We start from the raw sequence: 24,304 nt of genomic DNA, 5'->3' as shown, positions 1-24,304 counted from the left end.
TTCCTCCGCCCAGGCGAGCAACCACCAAGAAAAGGTGCTAACACCAATTCTAGTCCAGGACAACTGGAAGCTGCTAGGGACTGGAAGATGCTGGCTGATCTTGATCAACTGCTCATTTTTCCACCTGAGATTGCCACCACTAACCTACGACCAGATATTGTTTTGTGGTCTGGGTCAGCACGCATTGTTCAACTGATAGAGTTAACAGTGCCATGGGAGGATGCGGTAGATGAGGCATATGAGAGGAAGAAACTGCGGTATGCTCATCTGGCCACTGAAGCAGAACAGCGAGGATGGAGAGTCCAGGTTTATCCAGTGGAAGTGGGTTGTCGAGGTTTTGTGGCACACTCTACAACCCGGTTCCTCAGAGACGTCGGATTCAGTGGCCAAGAGTTGCGTCGCACAGTAAAGAACTTATCTGAAGCAGCAGAAAGGAGCAGCAACTGGCTGTGGTTGAGACGGAAAGATTCTAGCTGGCTGTGTACAGGCCGCCACGCTACGGTTTCGTAGAATTCTTGAAAACTTGAAGAGTCTGTTGGTTTATTTGTATAGGTTGTATAGTATTTACAGTCATTACGTTCCTGTGGATATTGCGTGAATGACGGGTGGTTGGGCAGATATTGTGTTTTGCGGTAGGTGGTATGCCATACGGAACCGTTGCCACTGAAACTGCATATTAACAGACCAGTGGGGCTCGACAGCCTTAGTCAAACGGGTTGGCGCGTATGGTTGGGTTGCGGAGAGATTGTGAGATTGTGGTTAGGTCTCAGCAGCAGGAGGGATGTAGAGGTCAGTAAGCTGGCCTGTGTTGAGTGGGGGACGGAGGGGGGTGACTCTGGGATGCCAGAGTCACTGTCGAGCCCTCTTGAGGTGTCGTGGGCTAGTCAACGAAACACTGAGGACGGAAGGTGCCCACTTGAAGACCCTAGAGATGTCCCCTACTTGGCTCAATCCAGACGGTTGTCGTGCTGGTCCACTAGGGAGACCACACTATAGTTGCAGCCGTCGTGTGTGCTGACGCGACAAGTACACTGCAGTCATTAACGCCAGACAGAAGGGGAGTCACACCACCGTATGGAAAGAAGCGTAAATGGATGGAGAAGCATAGTTTACTGTAAAGCTAAGTCTTAGTGTTGCTTATCTTGGCGAAAGCTGAGTACAAATCAGCATTAAGTTTTAACATCTACTCTCGTGTAATGGAAATCATGTCAAGAGAATCATCACAAGTAAAAATGACTATAACCGTCTTAACAATGAAAACATCTAAGAATCTGTGTAGACAGAAGCCAGTTCACTATCAGTTTCATAACTCTTCCTTTGCTCTGGTGAAACATGTACTCGTGCCACAAATGAATGACTAATTAACATATAGGAAATGAAACCTTTGTGATTGTTGGCTACGCCGAAAGGACGCCCGAGTTCCTTGAGCAATTACTGGTAAAGAACAATAAAGAAGCGTCAGCACTTCGTTTCAATGACGGATAGTAGTTAGAGGTCCAAGAGTGTCTTTATTTTCACACAAGGCTTTGCTGTAATTGCTGTATTTTTCCTCTTTTAGACCTTAATACAATGTTTCTTTCAAATGCGTTTTGTTAGAGCATGATTGTATCTTTTGCTTTTCTCCATAGGACCCAGTGAGCTCGACCTCAGTCTGTTAACAGACAGCAGCAGTCTGGCAGATATGCCCACCAAATTTGACGAACAGGTATGAGAATGTCTTTTACCTCATCTTTTCTGTTTTTTCCTAAGCACTTCTTTCTTTGCTTTTCTTTGATGGCTACACTTAAAGAAATTTGGTGTATTATAAACAATTTTCACTCAGAAATTGCTAGTAAATTTCACAAATAATTTCAACCCAGACTGCAACGTAGTGTCAGCCCAGTTCCGGCCCACATCTGGTATGTGTGGATTCCACGTGTGCCAGATGTGGGCCGGATCTGGGCCGGCACTATGTTTAAGTCTGGGAAAGAACCGGCAAGTAACAATGAATTAAACATGAAGTAGATAGAGCTAAATTAGTAATTTCTTGTAAAAGATACTCCAGTAATCTTTTGTTTTACAACTTTGTAAAATATTTTTTTTTACGGTGTACTGCGAATTCTTAATCCAACAACACAATGGTTTGATGGTATCTTATGCGGCCTTTATTGTGATATCACAATAGCATTTAGAGCATCATTAGCATGTCAGAAAACGTCCCATCTGTCTGGACCTCTTTAATTCATTATAAAGTTATTGGAGTCTCAGATTAGGCTCAGATGAGACTGCTGAAGGGCCATTATAGGCAGATTGAGTCTGTATTTAATGGAAATGCTTGTTGAGTGACAGTCCTGCATTAGCGGATGGTCATTATGAATGACTCTATCTCCTGCATTAGCTTCTGTATGGATGAAGCTTAAGCCATAGTCCTTGACTTTCATTAGTGTTATTAGTGTTATATCATATGTGTTATTTTCAGCATAATCTTTTAAAGGGGATGCAAAATTCGCTTTTGTATGGTTTTTGAGCAGAATAGTCCGCAGTGTGTGTACACAACCTCTCTATTGTTGGTGAAAATCCACCCACTCCTTTTGTTATTTCCCCCATAAAACTGAACCAGTGTCTCAAAATGAGCCGTTTAAGAATGTGATCCAATGGGACATCACATTGCAACAGGCTCCGCCCACGACTGGCGATGGAATCTGCCCTATTAGCTTAGCTCCTCCCCTCAGTGAGGTGTACACAGTCCGCCATGTTATTCTACTCGCCAGGGCATTTAACAGCAGCATTCAAGTAAGAAATGTAGTCTTATTAAAGCTACTAAAGTTATTTAATCAAGAGCAGTGAGTGATTTTCTGTTTTTCTTTTGTGGTTTGATTCACATAAACAGGTATTGTATATTACGCTGCTGTCACTTTAATAAACAGATCTAATATACACATGCAATTTCTTTCCCCGCTGTTTACGTTGGGTACTGACAGACCTAACCGACTTTTTTTTTGTTACACCGACTTTGTGTGTTTTTAAATAGGGGTCAGGGGGTGGGGAGCGTCAGCTCATTTGCATTTAAAGATACATACACGAAAATGGCATGTTTTTCCTTCCACTCAAAAATGGCCATTTACAACATGGTATAATACATTATCTGTGGGGTATTTTGAGCTGAAACTTCACAAACACATTCTGGGGACACCTGAGACTTATATTACATCTTGTAAAAGGGGGCATAATAGGTCCCCTTTAATGATAGCCCACAGAATAATGCCATGTGTATTTGTTGGGTATTTAAATTGCAATTATTGCATTAATACCTGGTACATGTTCGCTGACCTTCAATATGGAAATGTAATCAATATCTCTGAGTCTTTGAGTGTGTATTATATAGATATAATGAGAAATATAGCTCTGTGTGTGTGTAAAGGGTTTGTCTGAGACCATTTCTTTTCTCAAGGTCAGGAAGAATGAGCTATAGAGTAGATTTTTATGTAATCCCCACCCGGATACTGTCTCTGAAAGCTTCTGTCTCTGAAGCTTGTAAAGAGAGGTTATTTTAGTATTGAATTATTCCATATGGAGCTCAATACATGCATGTTCTCTGACCTTATGTGATGGAACACATGCAGTTCCTAATAGATTTCATGCCCACGTCAAACTTCTTTCAATCCTTTTGGTTACCAATATCCCTCAAAATATATTTTGTGTGTATGTGTTCAACTTAATTTTTTTTAAATGCATTTTTAATTAATAGCTAGCATTCTATGTAAATAATTATTTTGTAAAATTTGACAAAATTACAGCTTGATTACATGCAAAGTAAAAATATTCTTTTTGTGATATCTACCACGTCACGTGTCGTCAAACACTCGGTCCTTAACAAATAACAAATAAGTGAATAAACAAATTCACTAATTTGGATTAAATGAATTTTTTTTTAATAATAAATATTTTTAGAAAAATAAAAATAATGTAATATTTTATTTTATATTTAAGTCTGGATCTAGGGTGAGGGTAAAACAACAAAATCCTCACACAAAAGGCATTTCCTAATTAGCACAGATAAATAAAGGCCTGGTAAAAAGTTTTCAAGTAGCATATGTCACAAGTCCATAAGGTGGTAATGTCTGATACACAATGATGAAGTGACGTTTCACTCAGAGTTACCACAGACAGAAAACAAAAGAATAGAAAGTATCATCAGCAAAACTTGAAATGGCTCAGTGATTTACTACAGAGCAAGTACTGAACGCAATCAAATATTAGAGTCACTGTCACTTGATGGTGGATCTGGTGGAAAAGCCGTTAGCGACCAAAATATTGATTTTGAAGATGCTGAAAATGATAGTTTTGAGAATATGTTTGAGGGAATGTATTGCTGTAATGCTGAATGTATTGGGAAATGAGCTCTGACGAGGACAGTGATGATGGTGTAAAACATCTGCTCAAACTGAACACTTCCAAGCTCCAAAAAGTAACAAAATATGCTTTATTTATTCTTCTCTAATTGTTATTCTAATATCAGGAGAGTTATTATCGCGACAGGTAGAGATCCATCCATGTTAGATATAAATCCGTGTCACTAAAGACCCAAATATGTTAAAATGATTGGCGAAACATTCATGCATTCAAGGGTTAAACCACAAAGTAACATTCAGGAGATCGCAGGAGCAAACTAACACACAACCACATAAAGCAAAGATGATACCGGACAATGAAACAAAGAAAACTGAGGGCTTAAATACACAGGGGAGTAATCAAGGTAAAAAAAAGAACTGGTGCAGGAACTAACTAACTACCAGGGAGACTAATAATGTAATAATGAAAATGTAAAAATGCAGAAAGTTTTCTGTGAATTGGGTAGGTTCATTATGCCAAATGATATCAAAATTATTATGTCTATGGAATGTCTCCATAATACATGGAATCCCAACATATGTGTGTGATAAACAGACCTAAATTCTAGTCGCTATTCTGTGAAAAAGTTACATTTGTCATTTTTTGGGTGAGCTAGATTGTTTGGCTTTATCATTTTTGCTCTTTTATACATGCTGTGCGTTCGTTTTTTTACATTCTCAATATATACACAGAAGATCATAACACTATATTCAGCTTCACAGATTCATGCACAATTCAGAATAAGCTCAAAACTATCAGGAACCCTGTTTGGATTGCTTTTGCTCTCTTTCTGGGAGCATCTTGTTCTCTTCACATGATTTTTTCTTTCTCCTTGTCTCCTGCCACACACACACACACACACACATATTATCTATTCAGAGGGTTCTCGCTATCTACCAACCGATACGGCAGGGTTACATGTAAGAGGCGAACCAATTAGACCCTCCCTGTTGCTAGATGTCTGTCAAACTAAATTCCTGAATCTGTTGCTTCTCTATGCATTTCCATGGAGATGCTGTCATGCTTTCTCCATTATATTTGGTTAAAATCGTGTCTGGGTGAGACAAAAGCAGTCGGGTAAGGCTCCTTGGTGGAGGATAGTGTGAAGAGTGTTTATGGATGTGGATCAGCCCACATTCCCACCGTGACTCTTTCATCTGTGTCCATCAGCGGTGCTGCTGACAGCAAACTCTCCGTGCCGTCGACATCACGCAGGGAAAAACACTTGTGTAGATGAGAACAGATCTCAGAGCAGTCCTCGCCTCAGTGTGCTACGTGTTCAGTGGGGTTTTTGGCTCTGGCCATGCTGGTTTCATTCTGTACTGTGAATGTTTGCCAGCCACTTGGATCAAGACATTCCAACTACAGTGCAGAAAAGCTTCAGTACAGTTTTGTACTTGTTCAGTACTTGTTATATACCTTCCTGTGTTTTACCCTCTTATGGCGTTAAACAACTACTGTCAGGATTTACTAAAGACACGCAGTGGAAAAATTTGTGCTGTTATTTTTGCTGTAGACCTATGCATTTGTTGGAGTTTCCCTTTTAGAAGCAAAATTTATGGAAGGGGAGTATTTAAATGAATCATATATGGTGATATACTAAGGTTTGTGTTCGTCAATGTACTAGTATTTGTGCCATTATTTAACAGCAAAAAAAAAAAAAAACAAGTCTTAAAGGTGCAGTGTGTGATTTTTAGCAGCATCTGGTGGTGAGGTTGCGAATTGCAACCAACAGAAGTTACGGTGGCCGACAGGAAAAGACGTCGTCGTCTGAGGCAGCAGAGAGTAGCCAGTTAAGCAATGAGGTTTCTTTACAAAGATGAAGAAATAAATTATGTTTACTTAATTATTCAGTCAAACGAAATGTTATTGCGAGTATTATTGTTACTTGTTTATCATTGTGTCAGTGTTTTAATCGCTTTAGCTAGCTTCTTTGCACGAAGAACAACATAGTGACAAAATGCGTTTGTCCGTTTAGGGCTACTGTAGAAACATGACGGCGCAAAATGGCGACTTAACATGTAAGTTCTTGTTCTATCGATATACAATGGGGACCCGCGGTGTATGTAGATAGAAACTGCTCATTCTAAGGTAATAAAAACATAATGGTTCGTTATGTAATGTCTTTATACACCACTGAAAACATAGTTATGTATATGATATTGCATTTCTGTCAACAGATCCTCCTAAATATTACACAATGCACCTTTAAACCAGACACTAATGCGTAGATTGTGTTGGTCATAATGGAAAGATCCGGCTGCGTTTGTGTTCTTTAATTTGCTCGTCATCACTCGCCCATTGGTGCATTTTTGGAATTGTTCTCTCACGCTAATTTGCCCTATTTAGTAAACCTGGCCCAAAGTGAGGTCCTGGTTCACCACATGCTCACTGAGTCTACAAGATTCTGGAACTCTGCTGGAGGGATAGAGCACTATTCTTTAGCATACGTTTAAAGTAAAATCGATGTCATCGTTACTGTTCGTATCATTGTGTATCAAGTGCTGTTGAGCTGAAATTCAGATATGGTAATGAGTGTTTCATTTCTGACATGTGCTATAAGCAGTAGACCAATCACAACAGACTGGGCCATCTGACCAATCAGAGCAGAGAAAGCTCGGAAAGGAGGGGACTGAATCTTTGAACGAACCTTTAAGAATCTTTGAGAATTTACGTGGATGTGCAATGCATATAATGATAACATGAAAGTGTTTTTAGACCTTGGATGCATGTAGAATGATGAAGACCTGGTGAAGTACATTCAAAGAGGACTTAAAGCAAACTGGCGTTAAATGGGAAGAAGCCGAATCCCATGCAGTCAATCGCAACCAGTGGAATAGGCTTGTGCCCAATGTGCCCTGTAGCACAGACGGACCTAAAGAAGAAGAAGAAGCATGTACATCTATTGCAGGAGACCTCCAAAACAAAATTAGGAACCTTTAAAATAGCATAATATGGATACTTTACCTTTAAATGTAATATCGAATAACATACTGCAAATTATAATCAAGTACTTGTTAGTCAACACATAAAAATAAGTGTACTTATTTAAAGCAAAATGCCTCTGGAGGAGGTAGCGGATTTTCCTTTCATTTGTCTCTCATCTGTTACATCAGTGGTTACACTTCTTACCATCCACCATGGTAATTCTATTGTATTCTTTGTAGTGCCTTTGAGTACCGTGAAAATAACATAGACATTCCATAGGATGAAATATGGTGTTCTTTCAGTAACATATTATATTAAAGCATATGGTATCTGTTGACAATCAGACAATGCAGACGTGATGCAGCACAACAGGACGAGCGTCTCATACAGTGGCTTGTGCTGCTTTATTAGACGGGGGTGACTGCTGAAATCATGCATCCAGTACTTTCTGCAGCGCCCACGGCTCCTCCACGCACAAAAACAAGCCAAACGTCTACAGCACATCAGGCCGACCTTCGCCACTGTTCAGTCTGCACAGCTAATGAGAGGCTCAGACCGAGAGAGAGAGAGAGAAAGAACGAGTAAAAGAGGGAGAGCAAAAACATGAGATGTAGGAGATTTGGACTTCACTGCAAAATAATCAGTATTTTAATCAATATTTTAGTGTTGCTTTTCAGTGACAAATTGCCTAAACATCCTAAGATATATTTACTTCAGAGGTTAAATATTGGAAGATATTTAAATTTGTTTTCAGGGAATACACTGATGAGCCAAAACATTGACCAGTCACACCTATATTGTTGAGGCCACATATTAAGGTCTCAGTAGATTAGATTGTAAGCAAACAATCGGTTCTCGTAATCAATGAGTTGGATCCAGGAGAAATGGGCAGGAATAAAGATCTGAGCGACGTTGGCAAGGGCCAGTTTGTTATGGCAAGGCGACTGGGTCAGAGTATCTCTGAAAGGCTTGCGTGTTGCTCCCGGTCAGCAGTGGTGAGAATTTACCAACAGTGAGTGATTGGAGGAGGGACAAACCACAAACTAGCGACAGGGGCCGCGTTTAACTCCACTTTTAGACATAAACTCACAAACTTCCCTAAGCACTTCCCCTCGGGGGAATCCCCGCCGCCATTTTGAAGTGCGTTCATCTTCGTTAAGTGGACGAGGGATGTTTATTTGGACAGACCCTCGACCTCTCGGTTTTGACCGAGGGAGCAAGTCTACTCAACATGTACACTTCAGGCAGATCCATAGATCACAATGCACCATGATTGTGACGTCACAGCAGATTGCACTTAATTTACCCCCACCCCCACAATGAAGTCGATCCCGTCTGGTCCGAGCCAACAGAAGGTCTACTGTGGGACAGGTCACAACAAATTTTAATGATGGTTATGAGGGAATGTGTCACAACACACAGTGCATCACACCCTGCCTCGTATGGAACTGTGTAGCCGCAGACCAACCAGAGTGCCTGTGATGACCCCTGTCCACTGTCGAAAGTGCCTTCAATGGGCACACAAGAGTTAGACCTGGACCTTAAAGCAGTGGAAGGAGGTCGCCTGATCCAATGAATTTTCTTTTACATCACACAGACCGTCATGTACATGTTTGTAATTTACCTGGGGAATTGATGGGACCACGATGCACTGTGGGACGATGACAAGCCGGTGGAGGGAGTGCGATGCTCTGGATCATGTGGACGTAAGTTTGACACGTGCCACCTACCAGGGATGTAGTGGAGGCTAAACGCACGTAAACGCCGTTTACGCACCTCCCAATATTCGGAAATAGCGTTTACCCACCTCCAAAGTTCGTTTATCCACCTCTAAATTGCGTTTATCCACCTCTAAATAGCTATAAATTAAGCTTATGTCGTTTTAGTTTCATATTGTTAATTATTAGTTTCATAGGTTGTTAAACCTAAGACGAACTCTTTCATATTGCGCTGCATTACTGTCAGTGTTGTTGACTATTACTGACGGTGGTGCTGTTGACGCTCGCGCAGCCTCTCGAGGAGAAATCTACACAAATGAGCGCACACACACACTCAGTTAACAACATACTGCCTATAAAAAAATCTAAATGTGGAGTTTTTATATTTTTAACATATGTTAAGCAACCTCAATTATTTTTCCTGAACACCGTCACGATTGAAAATGTGACATTGATTTCATACAACAGTTCAATAAACAGTTAAAATTAAGTCACTTACATTTTAGATGCAATATTGGCTGTTTTTGTTCTGTTTCAGCAGCGAAAATAGTTCCAAACAAAAATCACAGCAGAACCACGGCGCATCTCACAGGAACACTCAACCTGTTTTCATTACTGAATGATTCAGCATTTTGAACGAATCGATTGAGTCAAAGATTCAATGACCCATTCATAAACATCTGTCTCATTCTTGAATGAATCAGCCGTTTGAATAAATCGTTTGAATGAATGAATCAATGACTCACTCATTAAGACGGTCGCCTGCCGCCACCTACTGGCGGTTTGTGTTATGTTTAAAAGTAGTATCATTCTTTCCAACGTTTCTTATTTGTAAATTTAAATCAATTTCATAACATTATTTTATGCAATTGTAATTTTTCAGTGTACATGATTTAATTTGATCAGCCCTATAGTGTCTTATTATTCGAAATAATTGAATTTATTGATCAAATTTAGGAATTTAAAATGAAAGATGAAGCATACATTTAATAATATTGGGGAGGGGATGCCCTTTAAAGGTGCAAATATTACAATATGCCGATTTAAATATCAAAGCTAATTGAACACTGATGAGAATATTGTTTCAGAATAAATTAACACACACAAAAAAAAAGAAATCCTGACGAGAAACTTTTTTACAAGTGAATGACAGATTTACTTGTCCTAAGGACAAGCGTATGAAAAGGCTTAATGTCGAGCCCTGCCTAATAGCAATGTCATCAGGATACACATACGCAGTGGCCCACCTTACCGGGTGACCACGTCGTGGTCCACCAGAATTTATAGTTTACCCACCTCTTTTTTTACAACTACACCTCTGCCACCTACCTAATCATTGTTGCAGACCAGGTACACCCCTTCTTGACAATGGTGTTCCCTGGTGGAAGGGGCTCAGGAACATGATGAAGAGTTCAAGGTTTTGCCCTGCCCTCCAAAAATTCCCAAGATCTCAATCCAACTGAGCATCTGTGGGATGTTCTGGACCAACAAGTTTGATCCACGGCGGCTCCACCTCGCAACCTACAGGACTTGAAGGATCTGCTGGTAATGTCTTGCTGCCAGATACCACAGGACACCTTCAGGAGTCTGGTAGAGTCCATGCCTCGGGGGGTCGGCAACATTTTTTTAAGTGCAAATTTCACTAAATGTTGTTAGATTTATGGTTTAAGCACTCCCCCCCCCAGTGAAAGATATGCAAAGGTAATATTTCACAATTTTGCTCTATTTTGACAAATAAACTGATTAAGACAAACATATATTGCTTTGCTTTTCATGTGACCGTATGGAGAAGCATTTGCAGGTGAAATAACCTTCCAGCCAATCAGATTCATAGTTTGTTCTATCATTGCCAGCATATCAGTTGAAGGGTTAGATAGTAGACATCTGCTAAAATCTGGCTTTATATGTTGCGATAAGGTAAAATCATGCTTGAATCGGTGCTGTATGGTTATGCTCATGAAGTGTCCTGAAAAGAAACTGACGTTTTAACAGCTCGCTTTTAATCTAATGCATGTTGGCCATGGATGGATGTATCTAAATATTCGAGATTGGGGGATTATGTCCAAAAACAAACATGCAAGAATCAGTTGTTAAAAGAAACCATATTGATCAAGCACTAAGGTGAATATTGGGATGGACGTGTACCCCTCATTGTCTATGGCGCAGGATTTGTGGCCTGAATGGTCCAAATTTGCAGGATTGTTGGATATGTGTATCATTTCTCTCTCTTTCTGCCAGTGACTCATCGGACCGGCTGGCCTGCCCACATCACAAACACGCTCATCAGTGGCACCCTGCACTCCTCCCACACACACACACACACATACAATCTCTTTTTCATCTCATCTTCTCTAATGCTGAAAAAAAAAAAAAAAGTGGCAAGTTACCACCTAAGGTTTTGCTGTTAAACAGCCCAGAACTCTTTTAATCACAGTAATCACGGCACAAAACTGTCAAGTTCCCAGTTTTCGGCGATGTGTTTGTGTTCAAACACTGGAAACCTCACAGTTTTTGTTTTAATTAGCTCAGTGAAACTCATGAAACGACCGTCAAGAAGCATCATATTTTCTCCCAAAAATCAAAAAAGACAAAAGCCTATTTTTGGAATCATCAGTACATGCTTTTAACTGCCCTTTCACTTCATTTGTGATATAAAAGCATATTTCTTATGTGTCTTTCTCTATGGCAGATCGATGAAGATGTGGCTGGATATGCAGAGGCGCTTGGAGAAAGTGAGATCTGTATCTCTTAATTGATCTTTGTGCACTTTATATGTGTGTGTATGAAATTTCCTTGTTATATTATTGATAGAGGAATGAAGATATGCTTGTTTAAGCAGTACCAGATGTCTAATAGCCCTCTAAAGTCTCTATGTCTGTACAGTGGCATTAATCATAAATAATGATGCAGTGCAAACAAACACATTCTCTGTTGCCATAATAGTTTCACCAGACTTAAAATCTTGATCTTGGAAAAACGACTAATATTTCATGATATTGAAGATTTTCACTGTGAAACCTATATATTAGTAACCAAGAGATTTGAATTTTGTAGTTCAATTTGAAAAACCTGGACTTCAATTTGTGCACAATTGCTTTTACAATTTTAAGATGCAAAAATTTGATTTTCAGTGATGCCAAGTAATGCCAAATCTTCTGTCAAGACCATACATTTATTATTTAATTTATTTATTTCAAATTCAAGGCTTTTATATTATATTATATTATAATATAAATGTATTATATATTATATTATATTATTTGTTACTGGTAAACCTGCATTTTTTAACGCTAACATATTATTCTCATTCATTTCCAGCATTGATTGGACCACATGACACGACAAAGCTATATTTTGACATGAGAAACCTGTTATCTGATCATAATATAATTGGTGTGTTTTTTTTCTTTCCAAAATGCCACCAGGTTTTCCCGTGGAGACCAAGAAACAAAAGGTCATCTTTGTGATTGGTATGTTAGCTGATAAAGCTGCATTAGCACATTATACATTACTTTCATTGCACAGTATTTTCATTATAGACAGACACGGAATACACTGTTTTATTGTGCCTTCATTTCCTCCACAAGAACAGACCAGGAAGCAATGTTTTGATATAAAGTACATATATCACAGCTAGATCAGACACAATAACAGACACACAAGCAGCATGTGTTTGAAACTGGGGGCAGGTGAAAGCTTCTGATGGTTCCTAATTGAAACTGTTGGCAGTCTTCATTTGAAAATGACTCATGTTCTGGATAAATGGATAGCAGACGGTCAAGATGGTACGAGGCTTTGTGTGCTAGGGGCTTCCCTCCCCTCACGTTTGTTCAAAAGCTCCAGCTAATGTAGTGAAGTGGACTAAAAGCCAAGCTTAACATCTCTTTGTGGCGAAAAGAGATTGTTTGGTTGATTTAAAAGGAACCCGGCCTGTGTTCCTGTCCTGTTGCGTCAGCAGATTCGTACAGTGCTTATGCTTGTAATATTGCTTTGGATATGGCTGATCTGAGATTGATAGCATGAGTGAATTACGCTCTAGAGTGCACTTGACCAGCCTAACTGACACGTTAAAGACTCGCGGAAAGATTTATCAGCTTTGTATCTGCACTGTGGTACCTGTCAAGAAAAGGAATAGATTAGATTTAATAGTCAGACTCCTTTGACAGTAAAAGAGAGATTCAGAGTAGGTTTTGCAAAAACATTGACAGCGTAAAAGTTTTTTGACTCTCAGGTGTATAAATTATTTAACGAATTTAAAAAAATCAGCATGACAGTAAAGACATTTAGGCTATAAAAGATTTTGATTCCAAATAAATGCTGTTCTTTTGAACTTTCTATTCATCAAACAATCCTGAAAAAAAAAAAGCATCACAGTTTCTACATAATATTATCGGTTTACAAAATTGATAATAATGTGAAATGTTTCTTGAGCAGCAAATCATCATATAAGAATGATTTCTGAAGGATCATGTGACAGTGAAGACTGGAGTAATGGTACTGAAAATTCAGCTTTGACATCACAGGAATAAATTACATTTAATTTTTTTTTTTTTTTTTTATTGTAACAACATTTTTAAAGGAGTAGTTCACTTTAAAAAAAACTTTTGCTGATAATTTACTCACCCCCATGTCATCCAAGATGTCCATGTCTTTCTTTCTTCAGTCGAAAAGAAATTAAGGTTTTTGATGAAAACATTCCAGGATTTTTCTCCATATAATGCACTTTGCTGGGCACCAAACGGTTCAAGGTCCAAAAGACAGTTTCAGTGCAAACTGCAAACTGTTCAAATGGCTTTAAACGATTCCAGACGATGAATAATGGTCTTATCAAGCGAAACGATCGGTCATTTAAAAAATAAATAACAAAGTTTAAGTTTTATAAGCTCAAATGCTCGCCTTGCTCTATTCTGTGATGCACGTTCGTGACTCTCCTGTTCGAACTCGTTCATCAAAATGAACAAATCTTTTTTCGAGTCATTTGATTCATTTAACGACCGAAATGAACGAATTGACTCGGAAAAAGATTTGTTCATTTTGATGAACGAGTTCGAACAGGAGAGTCACACAGAACAGAGCAAGGCGAGCATGTGAGCTTATAAAACTTAAACTTTGTTATTTCTTTTTTAAATGAGCGATCGTTTCGCTTGATAAGACCCTTATTCATCGTCTGGTGTCATTTAAAACCATTTGAACAGTTTGCAGTTTGCACTGAAACTGTCTTTTGGACCTTGAACCGTTTGGTACCCAGTAAAGTGCATTATATGGAGAAAAATCCTGGAATGTTTTCATCAAAAACCTTAATTTCTTTTCGACTGAAGAAAGAAAGACATGGACATCTTAGATGACATGGGGGTGAGTAAATTATCAGCAAAAGTTTTTTTTAAAGTGAACTAATCCTTTAAGTTTTACTGTATAAATGCAGTTCGGGTGAGCAATATGAGGCTTCTTTCATAATGGTGAATGGCTAAATATATTTATTTCATCCTTAGACATGGGGAAAAAAAACAATGTTTCTGCAATGAGTAATTGGTAACGGTTATTCCACACTAAAATTAACATTCAGTCAGATAGCAATATAGTAATGAAGCATGATATTGATTTGTTGGTCGCTGGGGCCATCCAGTATAGAGTCCAAGCAATAAACAAAGTTCTGCCACTTATTCTTTTGGCTGGTTGGTACATAAACCCCTTTGCTTTATGCTGTGATGCTTGGATATTTCAGAGGCTTTCTTAAAAGTTTGAAAGTATGCCTGCCACATCCTCGTCATCAGCGTTATATAGACAACATCTGTTAGATGTGGACTGTTTGGATAGATGAGCTGTGTGCAGAATCCTAATGAAGGCCTGTGGGAGTTCAGTCAGATGGCAGGGTCGGGGAGAGCCAGCGAATAGTGTGTGAGGTGCAAACCGAACGACATCTACTGATTTCACATCTCCCAAGACAGGCAATTACTGAGGCTGTGGGTCTTGTTCCTGAGCATTTAGAACGGTCTCTCCCATCCATTGTCTGTAACAGTTTTTCATCACAGATCTATTCTCGACTTTTTCTCATTCTGACCAGGTGGGCCGGGATCGGGGAAAGCTCTCCAGTCTGAGAAAATCGAGGAGCGGTACAGTTTGAAGCGCCTGTGTCCCGGGGACATCCTGTGCAGCGAGCTCCAGTCTCACAGCGAGAGAGGACGCTTTCTCCGAGACCTTCTGGAGAGAGGAGAGCAGCTTCCCGAGGTGCACAATCTCGCTAAAGTCCATTACTGGAAATTGCAACGATCAAAAGAGCAGCTTCGCTGGGTTTAACGCTTTTTTGGACACACCTTGACACCTTTTACTGTGATGCTTGAATTTCCCAGAAGCATTTCTTAAACATTTGCAATATTTTTGGTCCATTTTCCCAGAAGAGAAAGCCATTTAAATGTGTTTATCTGCTTAAAGGTAATTTTGTCAACTTTTAAGAGCATAGATTCATTTTAAATCTGACAGTTCTGGAAAAAGCCACAAAACTCCAATTTTCTTTTCTTTCTTTTTTTTTGCCATTGTTACAGTTCAATCATGACCACTCTCATTTTATACATAAGAATGCAGTGTAAGTAGGATTAATCTAGGCAGACTAGTATATTGCTACACTGCTGCTGTGCAAAGCTTACTGCTGAAGCATACTCAGAGTTTCAGGGAGTGTGTGGCTGCTGCAAGGTAAGGTATGGAGAAGCTGTAGAGGATCTAGACAGGTGGTGCTGGGGAGGAGGGAGGGCTAAAGTAAATTCTCATGGCACACATTACTCAGCTGGACCACTCAGGAGAGAAATACAGACTCTGACTTGGGTTTACTGCACACAAGCAGCCTCGTGCAATAGTATGTCTTGGCCTCTAGTCCAATGACTCCAGTCCTGGAAGTCCACGGTCCTGCAGTGTTTAACTCTAATCAAACACATTTGGGAAATCTTCAGGATTACTTTAAAATCACTGGCAGGTGTGTTTGATTAGAGATGGAGCTAATCCTAAGACTTTTAAGGCCCCGCATTGGCAAGCTGTTTCGAACTCTCAAAACGAACTTCGTTTCGGCCTGATTTTTATTTATTTATTTATTTCTCTCGAAATGACGTCAGATCAGTTTGTTCTTCGATTTTGTATTTTGTAAGTATATCGGGGCCTTTAGGACATGGCTTAGATTAAGCCAGAATTAAAGGGATACTCCACTTTTTTTGGAAATAGGCTCATTTTACAACTCCCCCAGAGTTAAACTGTTGAGTTTTACCGTTTTTGAATCCATTCAGCCGATCTCCGGTTCTGGCTGGAACCGACGGAAAATGTAAAGTTGCGATTTTCTAGGCTGATATGGCTAGGAACTATACTCTCATTCTTGCGTAATAATCAAGAAACTTTACTGCCGTACCATGACGTGCAGCAGGCGCAGGCACTTAGTCCCGGTCACGTTGGAAGTTACTGAGCTGGGGACTATTTTCAGGCGCTGCGCCATATCATTACGCCTGCTGCTCTCATGGTACGGCAGTAAAGTTTCTTGATTATTACGCAGGAATGAGAGTATAGTTCCTAGCCATATCAGCCTAGAAAATCGCAACTTTACATTTTCCGTCGGTCTTAGTGCACGATGTAACTACAGAAGAGTCAAGTTTTAAATAGGAAAAATATCGAAACTCTTTGGTCATTTTTTTTTTAGAAATGCTAATGGTCTTGTCCACTTCAATGATGTATGCTAAGCTATGCTAAAAGTGGTACCGCCAGAACCGGAGATCGGCTGAATGGATTCAAAAACGGTAAAACTCAAAAGTTTAACTCTGGGGGAGTTGTAAATTGAGCCTATTTCCAAAAAAAGTGGAGTATCCCTTTAAGCCTTAGTTCAGTGAGGATATTTAAGTGGCTTTAATAAACATTACTGGCGTGCATCTTGAGACAAAACAATGACACTGTGATATTTTAAGGTATGCCATCATTACACAGTATATTCCACCATCAGACACTTACAAACACATTTAATGAAGCAATCGTTTCAATGTCTACACTTCTTTTTTTTTAGTAGTGGGTCAGATGAGGTCGTCGTTTCATCATTTTGAGCTCAGGCTCTTGTTGTTAAGTTTTATTTGCTGAGGTTTAGCATGCGGCTCAGAGAGATTCAGTCCTAATCAGATGATTTATGTTACAGTGGTGTTGCTTAGCAACACGACTGTCATTAACATTTGCTGTGAACTACTTTTAGTCATCCCAGACATCAGAACTTCTCACTTCTAATATGTGTTTGTGTTCTTATGTGTCCAGCTGTTGTCACTCTCTGTATGAGAGTGTTCATCTGTTGTTCTCTTCTGTTTGGGTGTGTTTAAGGACACACTGCTGGATCTGTTGTGCGAGGCCATGGCGTCTACTGTGCGTCAGGGGAAGGGCTTCCTGGTCACTGGCTTCCCGAAGAATGTGAAGCAGGCGCAAGAATATGAAGCCAAGGTCAGTGCTCTTCAGGAAAGGATAGAATCACTGGGAGTGAGACTGCAGTCACCAGTGACAAATACTATAACACAGTTGTTGCATTATGTTGAGCACAACGACAGGAAGTTACGGAATATTATCACCTTAAATATCAATATATCACCTTCATGTTGTTCGAATTAACCTTTGTTTTATGAAACACAAACTGAGACAATTTAAAAAGTGTTCACACCCACAAAAGCAGATTCCAGATCTTCCAAAGCCATATGATTCGTTGCCATATGAAAGCGTTCTTTGAGATACAGGTGGAACATCTGATGTAATTTATTGAAAATCTTCTCTTCACTGCAGCTCTCAAATGTCATTTGGATTTGAGCATAACCAGTTTTAACATCAGTGATGCCAGTCACTTTGGTACCAAACATGACAGCCAAGTTTGAATATGCACAAATTAGATCTGAGAGCTACTTCAGAGGACAAGATTTACAATGACTATTGGGTTAACGTTTGATTTGTTTCACACACTCGTGGTACGTGTTCACTGGCACAGAAGAAATCGAGCTTATGCATTGATATAACTTTCCCGCCTGAACATACAACGATCCCCCTGGACTCGACAGTGATCCTTACAACTTGCCAAAAAACTATTGGTCCATTGACATTGACGGTGAACGTGATTTCACAAAGTACAACATTCCTAGATCAACATTTTTGTTGATCCTGGAAAAACATTCCAATCAACCAATCAGATTTGAAAGACAGGCTTAGAGTTTATGTGAAGTTTAGGCTTACAACCAGTGCTTCTACATCAGTGTTGTTCACCTATCATTTCCTTCTGATTTTATGGATAAGTTAGGGTTAGGGCTACATTTTTGGACAGGAATGTTGTTCCAGGATCAACTAAACTTGGCAAAATCACAGTGACCCGACATTGACATGTGGCCAGGAATAGGGTTTCTTGAGACTTCTGTGTTAATGCCCTTAATCACTGATCTGACAGGTTATGTGTGTGTTTGTGTTTCAGATGGGGCAGCCCGACATTGTTCTGCTTCTGGAATGTTCTGCGGACATCATGAGCCGACGGCTGCAGCAGAGGGCCACCTGCAGCCTGCACACTAAAGAAGCCCGAGACAGAGACACTGGTCGTAGGGTGGACGGATTCTGCAGTCTGGTCAATCCCGTGGTCGGCCACTACCAACACAGAGAGGTTCTGCATAAGGTCGGTGTGGAGAAGATCAGATACAATCAGTGGTAGTTTCAGTGTTATTTGGCCGTTAAGTGGATCATTGTGACTGTTTACACTGACCTCAATTGAAGGAGAACCTCTTAAGTGTAGTTTACGTCCTTGAAATATGTCCCCTATCTTGAGTTTTGACTTACACAATGCACATATTAACCAGATTTGGGTTTGTCATGGCAGGACATTTTTTTTACTCAGATATCCGATAAATGAAAGTGCATCTAAAGGGGAAGCCATCTTTTAACCCCTTAGCTGTCACCCCCCTTTTTGAGAATGGGGGTTAAAATGCACTATTAAAACTTAAATGGTTGTAATTCAAGAATGCTTTGGAATATATACCTAAGTTTGGTCTTGTTTTAAAGGAAACACTTCAGAAAATGAAAGTATGAAAAAGTTATGGAAGTTTAAATTTACAGTAAATCAAATATACTGTACTATATATTTTTTATTTTATATAAAATATATATTTTACAAAATATTTTTTACTATAAAATTACTATAAAATCAAAGCCATAAATCTAACCAAGTTATGTTCCAAATTTGAAGTTGATATCACAAAAATTGAAGTTGCAATGAGATTTTGTTTGGGCGTAGTACCACAAATACCCACCGGGTGACATACATTCCATTGAATTTTAGTTGTACACATTCTGCCTTAACAAATTAATCAATTTCTTTCCAAATATCAATTTTGTCACAAAATGTGGAACCTTGAGACTCAGACCTTTCTGAAAATATGTGTTTTGTGAAGATTAGAAAAGGTTTTGATCATAAATTATGAAATATAATGATGCCCAAAAGGGGAGGAGCCTGATAAAATATTTTTAAGTACCGTTTCTAAGTTCAATTTCAAAACAGTTTTCACAGGATGAAATCTGAGTTTGTAACCTTTCAAATGATACCTAATTTATGATAACTACTAAAATATGTGATATAAAAAAAGGCGATAAAAAAAGATAATATTATATTTTAGAGGATAATATACATATTATACTTTTTAGAGGATAATTTTATATTATAATTTTTTATTCAAAAATACTATATTATATGTTTTATTATGAACTTTTAGCATGAAAACCAAAGTTTCAATTATTAAAGGAGTGTGCGTCAACTTTTTGTGACTTAGGTCAGAAATCCTGTTAGGCTATGATGCAGATTTTTTTGAGGTGCACTCTTGTCAAAAATTCATCGGTTACTCTTCCTACATAATTTGTAGCAAAAAACTGCAGTCACATATCTATTTAGGAGTCTTAGACCTTTCCAACCATGTATAGTTTGTCATAATTAGATTAGGATTTAATAGTAATATAGCGAAGTAAAGTTAGGCGTCCCGTATACGGGACGGTGACAGTTAAGGGGCTAAAGAGATTGTTCCAAATTACATTCTTTTTTCTGTGTAACATAAAATAAGATATTTTGAGAAATGGCTGGGTGTTTATATATATATATATATATATATATATATATATATATATATATACACACATGTTAATGGTCAGCAATGCTTGTTACCAACATTAATCAAAATATCATGTGCCGCAAAAGAAAGAAAATCAAAGAAAATTTCTATCATTACCATGGTACACAAAGGTACTTCAAAAATAAATTGTTACTATTGTGGTACATGTACATTTTAATAGCACCATGGTCCATTTAAATATGTGGATTTTAAATTTGTGGACCTCAACTTATTGAAATATTACAATCTTAAAGGGTTAGTTCAATCAAAAATGAATATTCTGTCATCATTTACTCACCCTTATGGTGTTCCAAACCTGTAAGACTTTCGTTCATCTTCAAATCACAAATGATGATATTTTATGAAATCTGAGCGATTTCTGTCCCTCGATTAACAGTCTAGTCTACGCAACTACCACTTTGACACTTTAAACGGTTTATAAAGAGATGGTAAAACGAATCCATATGAATTGAGCCGTTTAGTCCTAATTTTCTGAAGAGACACGATCACTTTATAAGATGAACAGATTGGATTTAGGCTTTTGTTCACATACAGTATAAACATTAATCAACGCACACATTGATGAGCGAGAACCAATGAGATTCATTCTCGTGTTACGCAGCACGTTTGAGCTTCTACTAGAACCAATTAGGTTTGTTCTCCTGTATCAAGCAGTTATGGATGAGCTTCTGTTCACTGATCAGTGTTTATACGTGAATAAAAGCCTAAATTCAATCTGTTCATCATATAAAGCGATCGTGTCTCTTTAGAAAATTTGGACTGAACGGCTCAATTCATATGGATTAGTTTTGCAATCTCTTTATGAACTTTTTGAAGCGTCAAAGTGGTAGTTGGGAACTGTCAATGGAGGGACGGAAAGATCTCAGATTTCATTCATATCTTTGCATTTCAAAGATGAACAAACGTTTTACAGATTTGGAACGACATGAGGGTGAATTTGTGGGTGGAATAACCCTTCAGGGTTCCTGCACACTTTTGAAAGTCAAATTTAAGGCTTTTTAAGACCTTTTTAAGACCTTAAGAAATCAAAATTAATACCGTACATTAGGGCTGTGCAGTATTGACAAAAATATATCTTAATATTTTCAACGTTTTGTTGATAATAATTAGATGATATTTTCCTGATTGTGTTTTTGTGCTGGTGCCATGGCTGGTTTAGGTCTGTTGTTGACAGCTGACTCACGAAGATATTCATATTTTTCATATTCTATGCAGTGGTCAGTTCACAGCAGTGACAGAAATTAATATTTTAATTAAGGGGCAATATTTGCCACCTTAAATTGATTTTTTCAGGGGCATTTTCACCTATATATGGACATTTTTTCTAAACTTATTTAGAGTTATGCATCACCTTTAATGTCAAATACTATCATTCAAATTAAATTATACAGTAATTATACAATAATACTTAATTATATAATAATCATACAGTACCACTGTTACCAGTCAAATTAAATCATTCAATCAAAATCCATCTTTGCAGTGCAGAGGTGACAGAAGCGGCATCAGAAGTGGCATTAAAATATTTACACTCCATTTACAACTGCATAAATAAAGCTATGAGATATATAGCCTATTTTTAAATTAATATTCAATATTTAAATATGAAATGATTTCTAATTTTAACATTTTATTTAAAGGGTACTTTAAATATGAAACCGCAGCGGCAAATCACTGTTGTGAGTAAGTGAGTTGAGGGAGTCATTCATTCAACCGATTCGTTCAAACGGCTGATTCATTCGGGAAAGAAGCAAGTGATTCGTTCAAAACGCGGATTTCAGTCAAGAAATCATCGCTGTCGGTTGCATTGAGACTCTGCTACTGTTTCATTTTGAAATTATAGTCGGCGAAATAAAGGGAAAACAAACAATATTGACAATATTGTGTCTAAAAAGTAACTCAATGTTAACTTATTGTTAATTTAACTTTTGTATAACATAAATATCACACTTGGAATTGTGCACGGGAAAACGGCACTCTTTCTGATGTGATATTCTAATATAAGAACATAATATGATATAAATATAAGACAAAAACTAATTTGGGGACATAACAGTTACACTGCACACATCACGCAGTGAAAGCACGAGACAAATGCGCTGTCAGCTCGCAGTGCCTCGTACATTGTTAAAACAATGATTACAATATCATAATAGACAATACACATCGCACACCATACGCACATAAAGAATGAACTTACAACTGAACTGACATTTACGACCTTTCTTCTCCTTCTCTCCTCTCGCGTGCAGGAGACAGTTATGCTGCCGCGACTCGCGAGTGACGCGACTCGCGAGTGACGCGAAATGTCACGTGAATTAGCAAATCCACAAAGATAGAATAATAAATAAATAAAAATACGTACGCTAATTAGATAGTTTTAATTTGGAAAGCTTTTAGATATGTCTAAGTCAAAGTGTCATCTAAAATTTAAGACCTTTCATAAGTAAAAATAAGACTTTATAAGACTTTTTATGGTCTTAAATTTTAAAAATCTAATTTAAGACTTTTTAAGACTTTTTAAGGATCCGCGGGAACCCTGCCCTTTAAAAGATTTTTCTATGCTCTAAAATATTTCAGTGAGATATTGCTCTTTGAACAGTTCACCCACTGAGTAATTTAAAGATAATAATCATTCAAAGGATTAGTAACTGACATGCAAATGTAAATCCACCAGCTGAAATATCTATAAAATAATCTTAAAGGGAAATGCTTTTTTTGTTTGTTAAGTGTTACAAAAGAAAATCTTGCAGTTCAGGCCAATTACCACAACACATTTAAATGATAATTTATTAATAATAATGTTTACAGCAGAAAACCCTTTTACTAGAACAAAATGTTTTACACTAATCATATCTGATGATCCAGTGATGACGACAGTGTCTCTATACATGTTAAGAGTGAACACATTCAGAACATGTGTGTGTTTGTAGGATTTATTAGCGCTGTATGACGGTTCTCCTGTGGGTTGATGCCCTACTTTTCAGCTTCTAACAGCCGTGTTGTGTGCGTATATGTAGATTGATGCCGAGCAGCCCCCGGAAGACGTCTTTGAGCAGATCTGCCTCGTCTTGGACTCCTGCTAGAGAGCTCGGACTCGCACTGCCCCCTGGAGGACAAAACCATCACCTACAGCTTCTCACATTTACACACCACAGTTTGTCGCACACACACACTTGTGATAACAGTTTCTGTATGGCACGTCCACTTGGAAAACTGGCACCTGTTCTTTTCACATCATCATCGTTCACTGTAAATACCAGCCCAATAAATCACCTGTGTTTATCTCTTGGTATCGAACCTGTATGCTTAAGCTAGCTTTCAGCTTCATAAAACACGGAAAAAAGAGGGTTATTTACTACAGTCTGGTGCCGTTTTGGTGTTTTTGGACTCAATCAGTATCCTTGAGTACTGAAATCAGCAAAACTGAGAAGCATGAAGGATTGGCCGCTGGAGAGCATTTTTTATATTGTAACTTTATTCATTATATCGTGCTAAGCGTGCCAGAATAGTGATTTATTGTAGTCGAAGCGGAAATGAATGAGCTGGAAAGGGAAATGATTTGAATTTCACAGTCTGGCTTTTACATCAATTTCACAACGAGGTGATAACTGTATTCTTCTTTATCAACCAGAGTGAAATAAAGACATTTCATATGTTTAATGGATTCGTGTGTTTCTTTAAAAGTAGAAGCTGTGTGCTAGAATGATGTTTTCATTTCAGTTAATTGTATGTGTGGGTATGAAGAGGAATGCACAAATCATTGGCCCCGTTTACACCTGGTACTAAGATGCGTGTCAGGTGTACACAAGGTTAAAAACACCGAGTTTGTCCACTTCCAGAGGTAGCTTCCAAACTCATTCGACCGGATTGCTTTCGTAGTGTGAACGCTCATGTGATCGAACAGCCACAAAAGACCATCTACTCTCCGCCCACTGACCTTCCGTCGGCTGAAGACCCAAGTTTGGACTGAAGACGAAAATGTACCAAGCACAATGTTCTCTCACCACGTTCGGCTTGATCTTGCAGCTATCGTAGCAGAAACAAAAGCTGCTGCTCTCCGTATATGTTTGAAGGTTACATTTTTTCCAAGCTAGCTCGCTAATGCTAGCCTCTCCGAAAACCGCCTACCTTTAA

The 24,304-nt window shown here is 38.5% G+C and overlaps 1 protein-coding gene across 2 annotated transcripts in view; it reads left to right on the top strand.

Moving 5' to 3' along the window:
• Nucleotides 1-23,830, top strand: part of ak5 (adenylate kinase 5) — a 104,957-nt gene extending 81,127 nt beyond the window's left edge. For both annotated transcript variants that reach the window (XM_056264313.1, XM_056264305.1), the window contains exons 8-14: nt 1,629-1,705; nt 11,707-11,749; nt 12,443-12,487; nt 15,079-15,242; nt 17,349-17,465; nt 18,472-18,666; nt 23,188-23,830. In XM_056264313.1, coding sequence (XP_056120288.1) covers nt 1,629-1,705; nt 11,707-11,749; nt 12,443-12,487; nt 15,079-15,242; nt 17,349-17,465; nt 18,472-18,666; nt 23,188-23,253 — 707 coding nt within the window. In that variant the 3' untranslated portion in view covers nt 23,254-23,830. The remainder of the gene's footprint in view (nt 1-1,628; nt 1,706-11,706; nt 11,750-12,442; nt 12,488-15,078; nt 15,243-17,348; nt 17,466-18,471; nt 18,667-23,187) is intronic.
• Nucleotides 23,831-24,304: the final 474 nt, after the last annotated feature.

The sequence above is a fragment of the Rhinichthys klamathensis genome, unplaced genomic scaffold, assembly GCF_029890125.1.
Source record: "Rhinichthys klamathensis goyatoka isolate OS25496 unplaced genomic scaffold, OSU_Roscu_1.1 h1tg000011l_1, whole genome shotgun sequence".
NCBI classification, from domain to species: domain Eukaryota; kingdom Metazoa; phylum Chordata; class Actinopteri; order Cypriniformes; family Leuciscidae; genus Rhinichthys; species Rhinichthys klamathensis.
The sequence above is the reverse complement of the archived record's forward strand: the minus strand, read 5'-3'. Positions and strand labels throughout refer to the sequence as shown.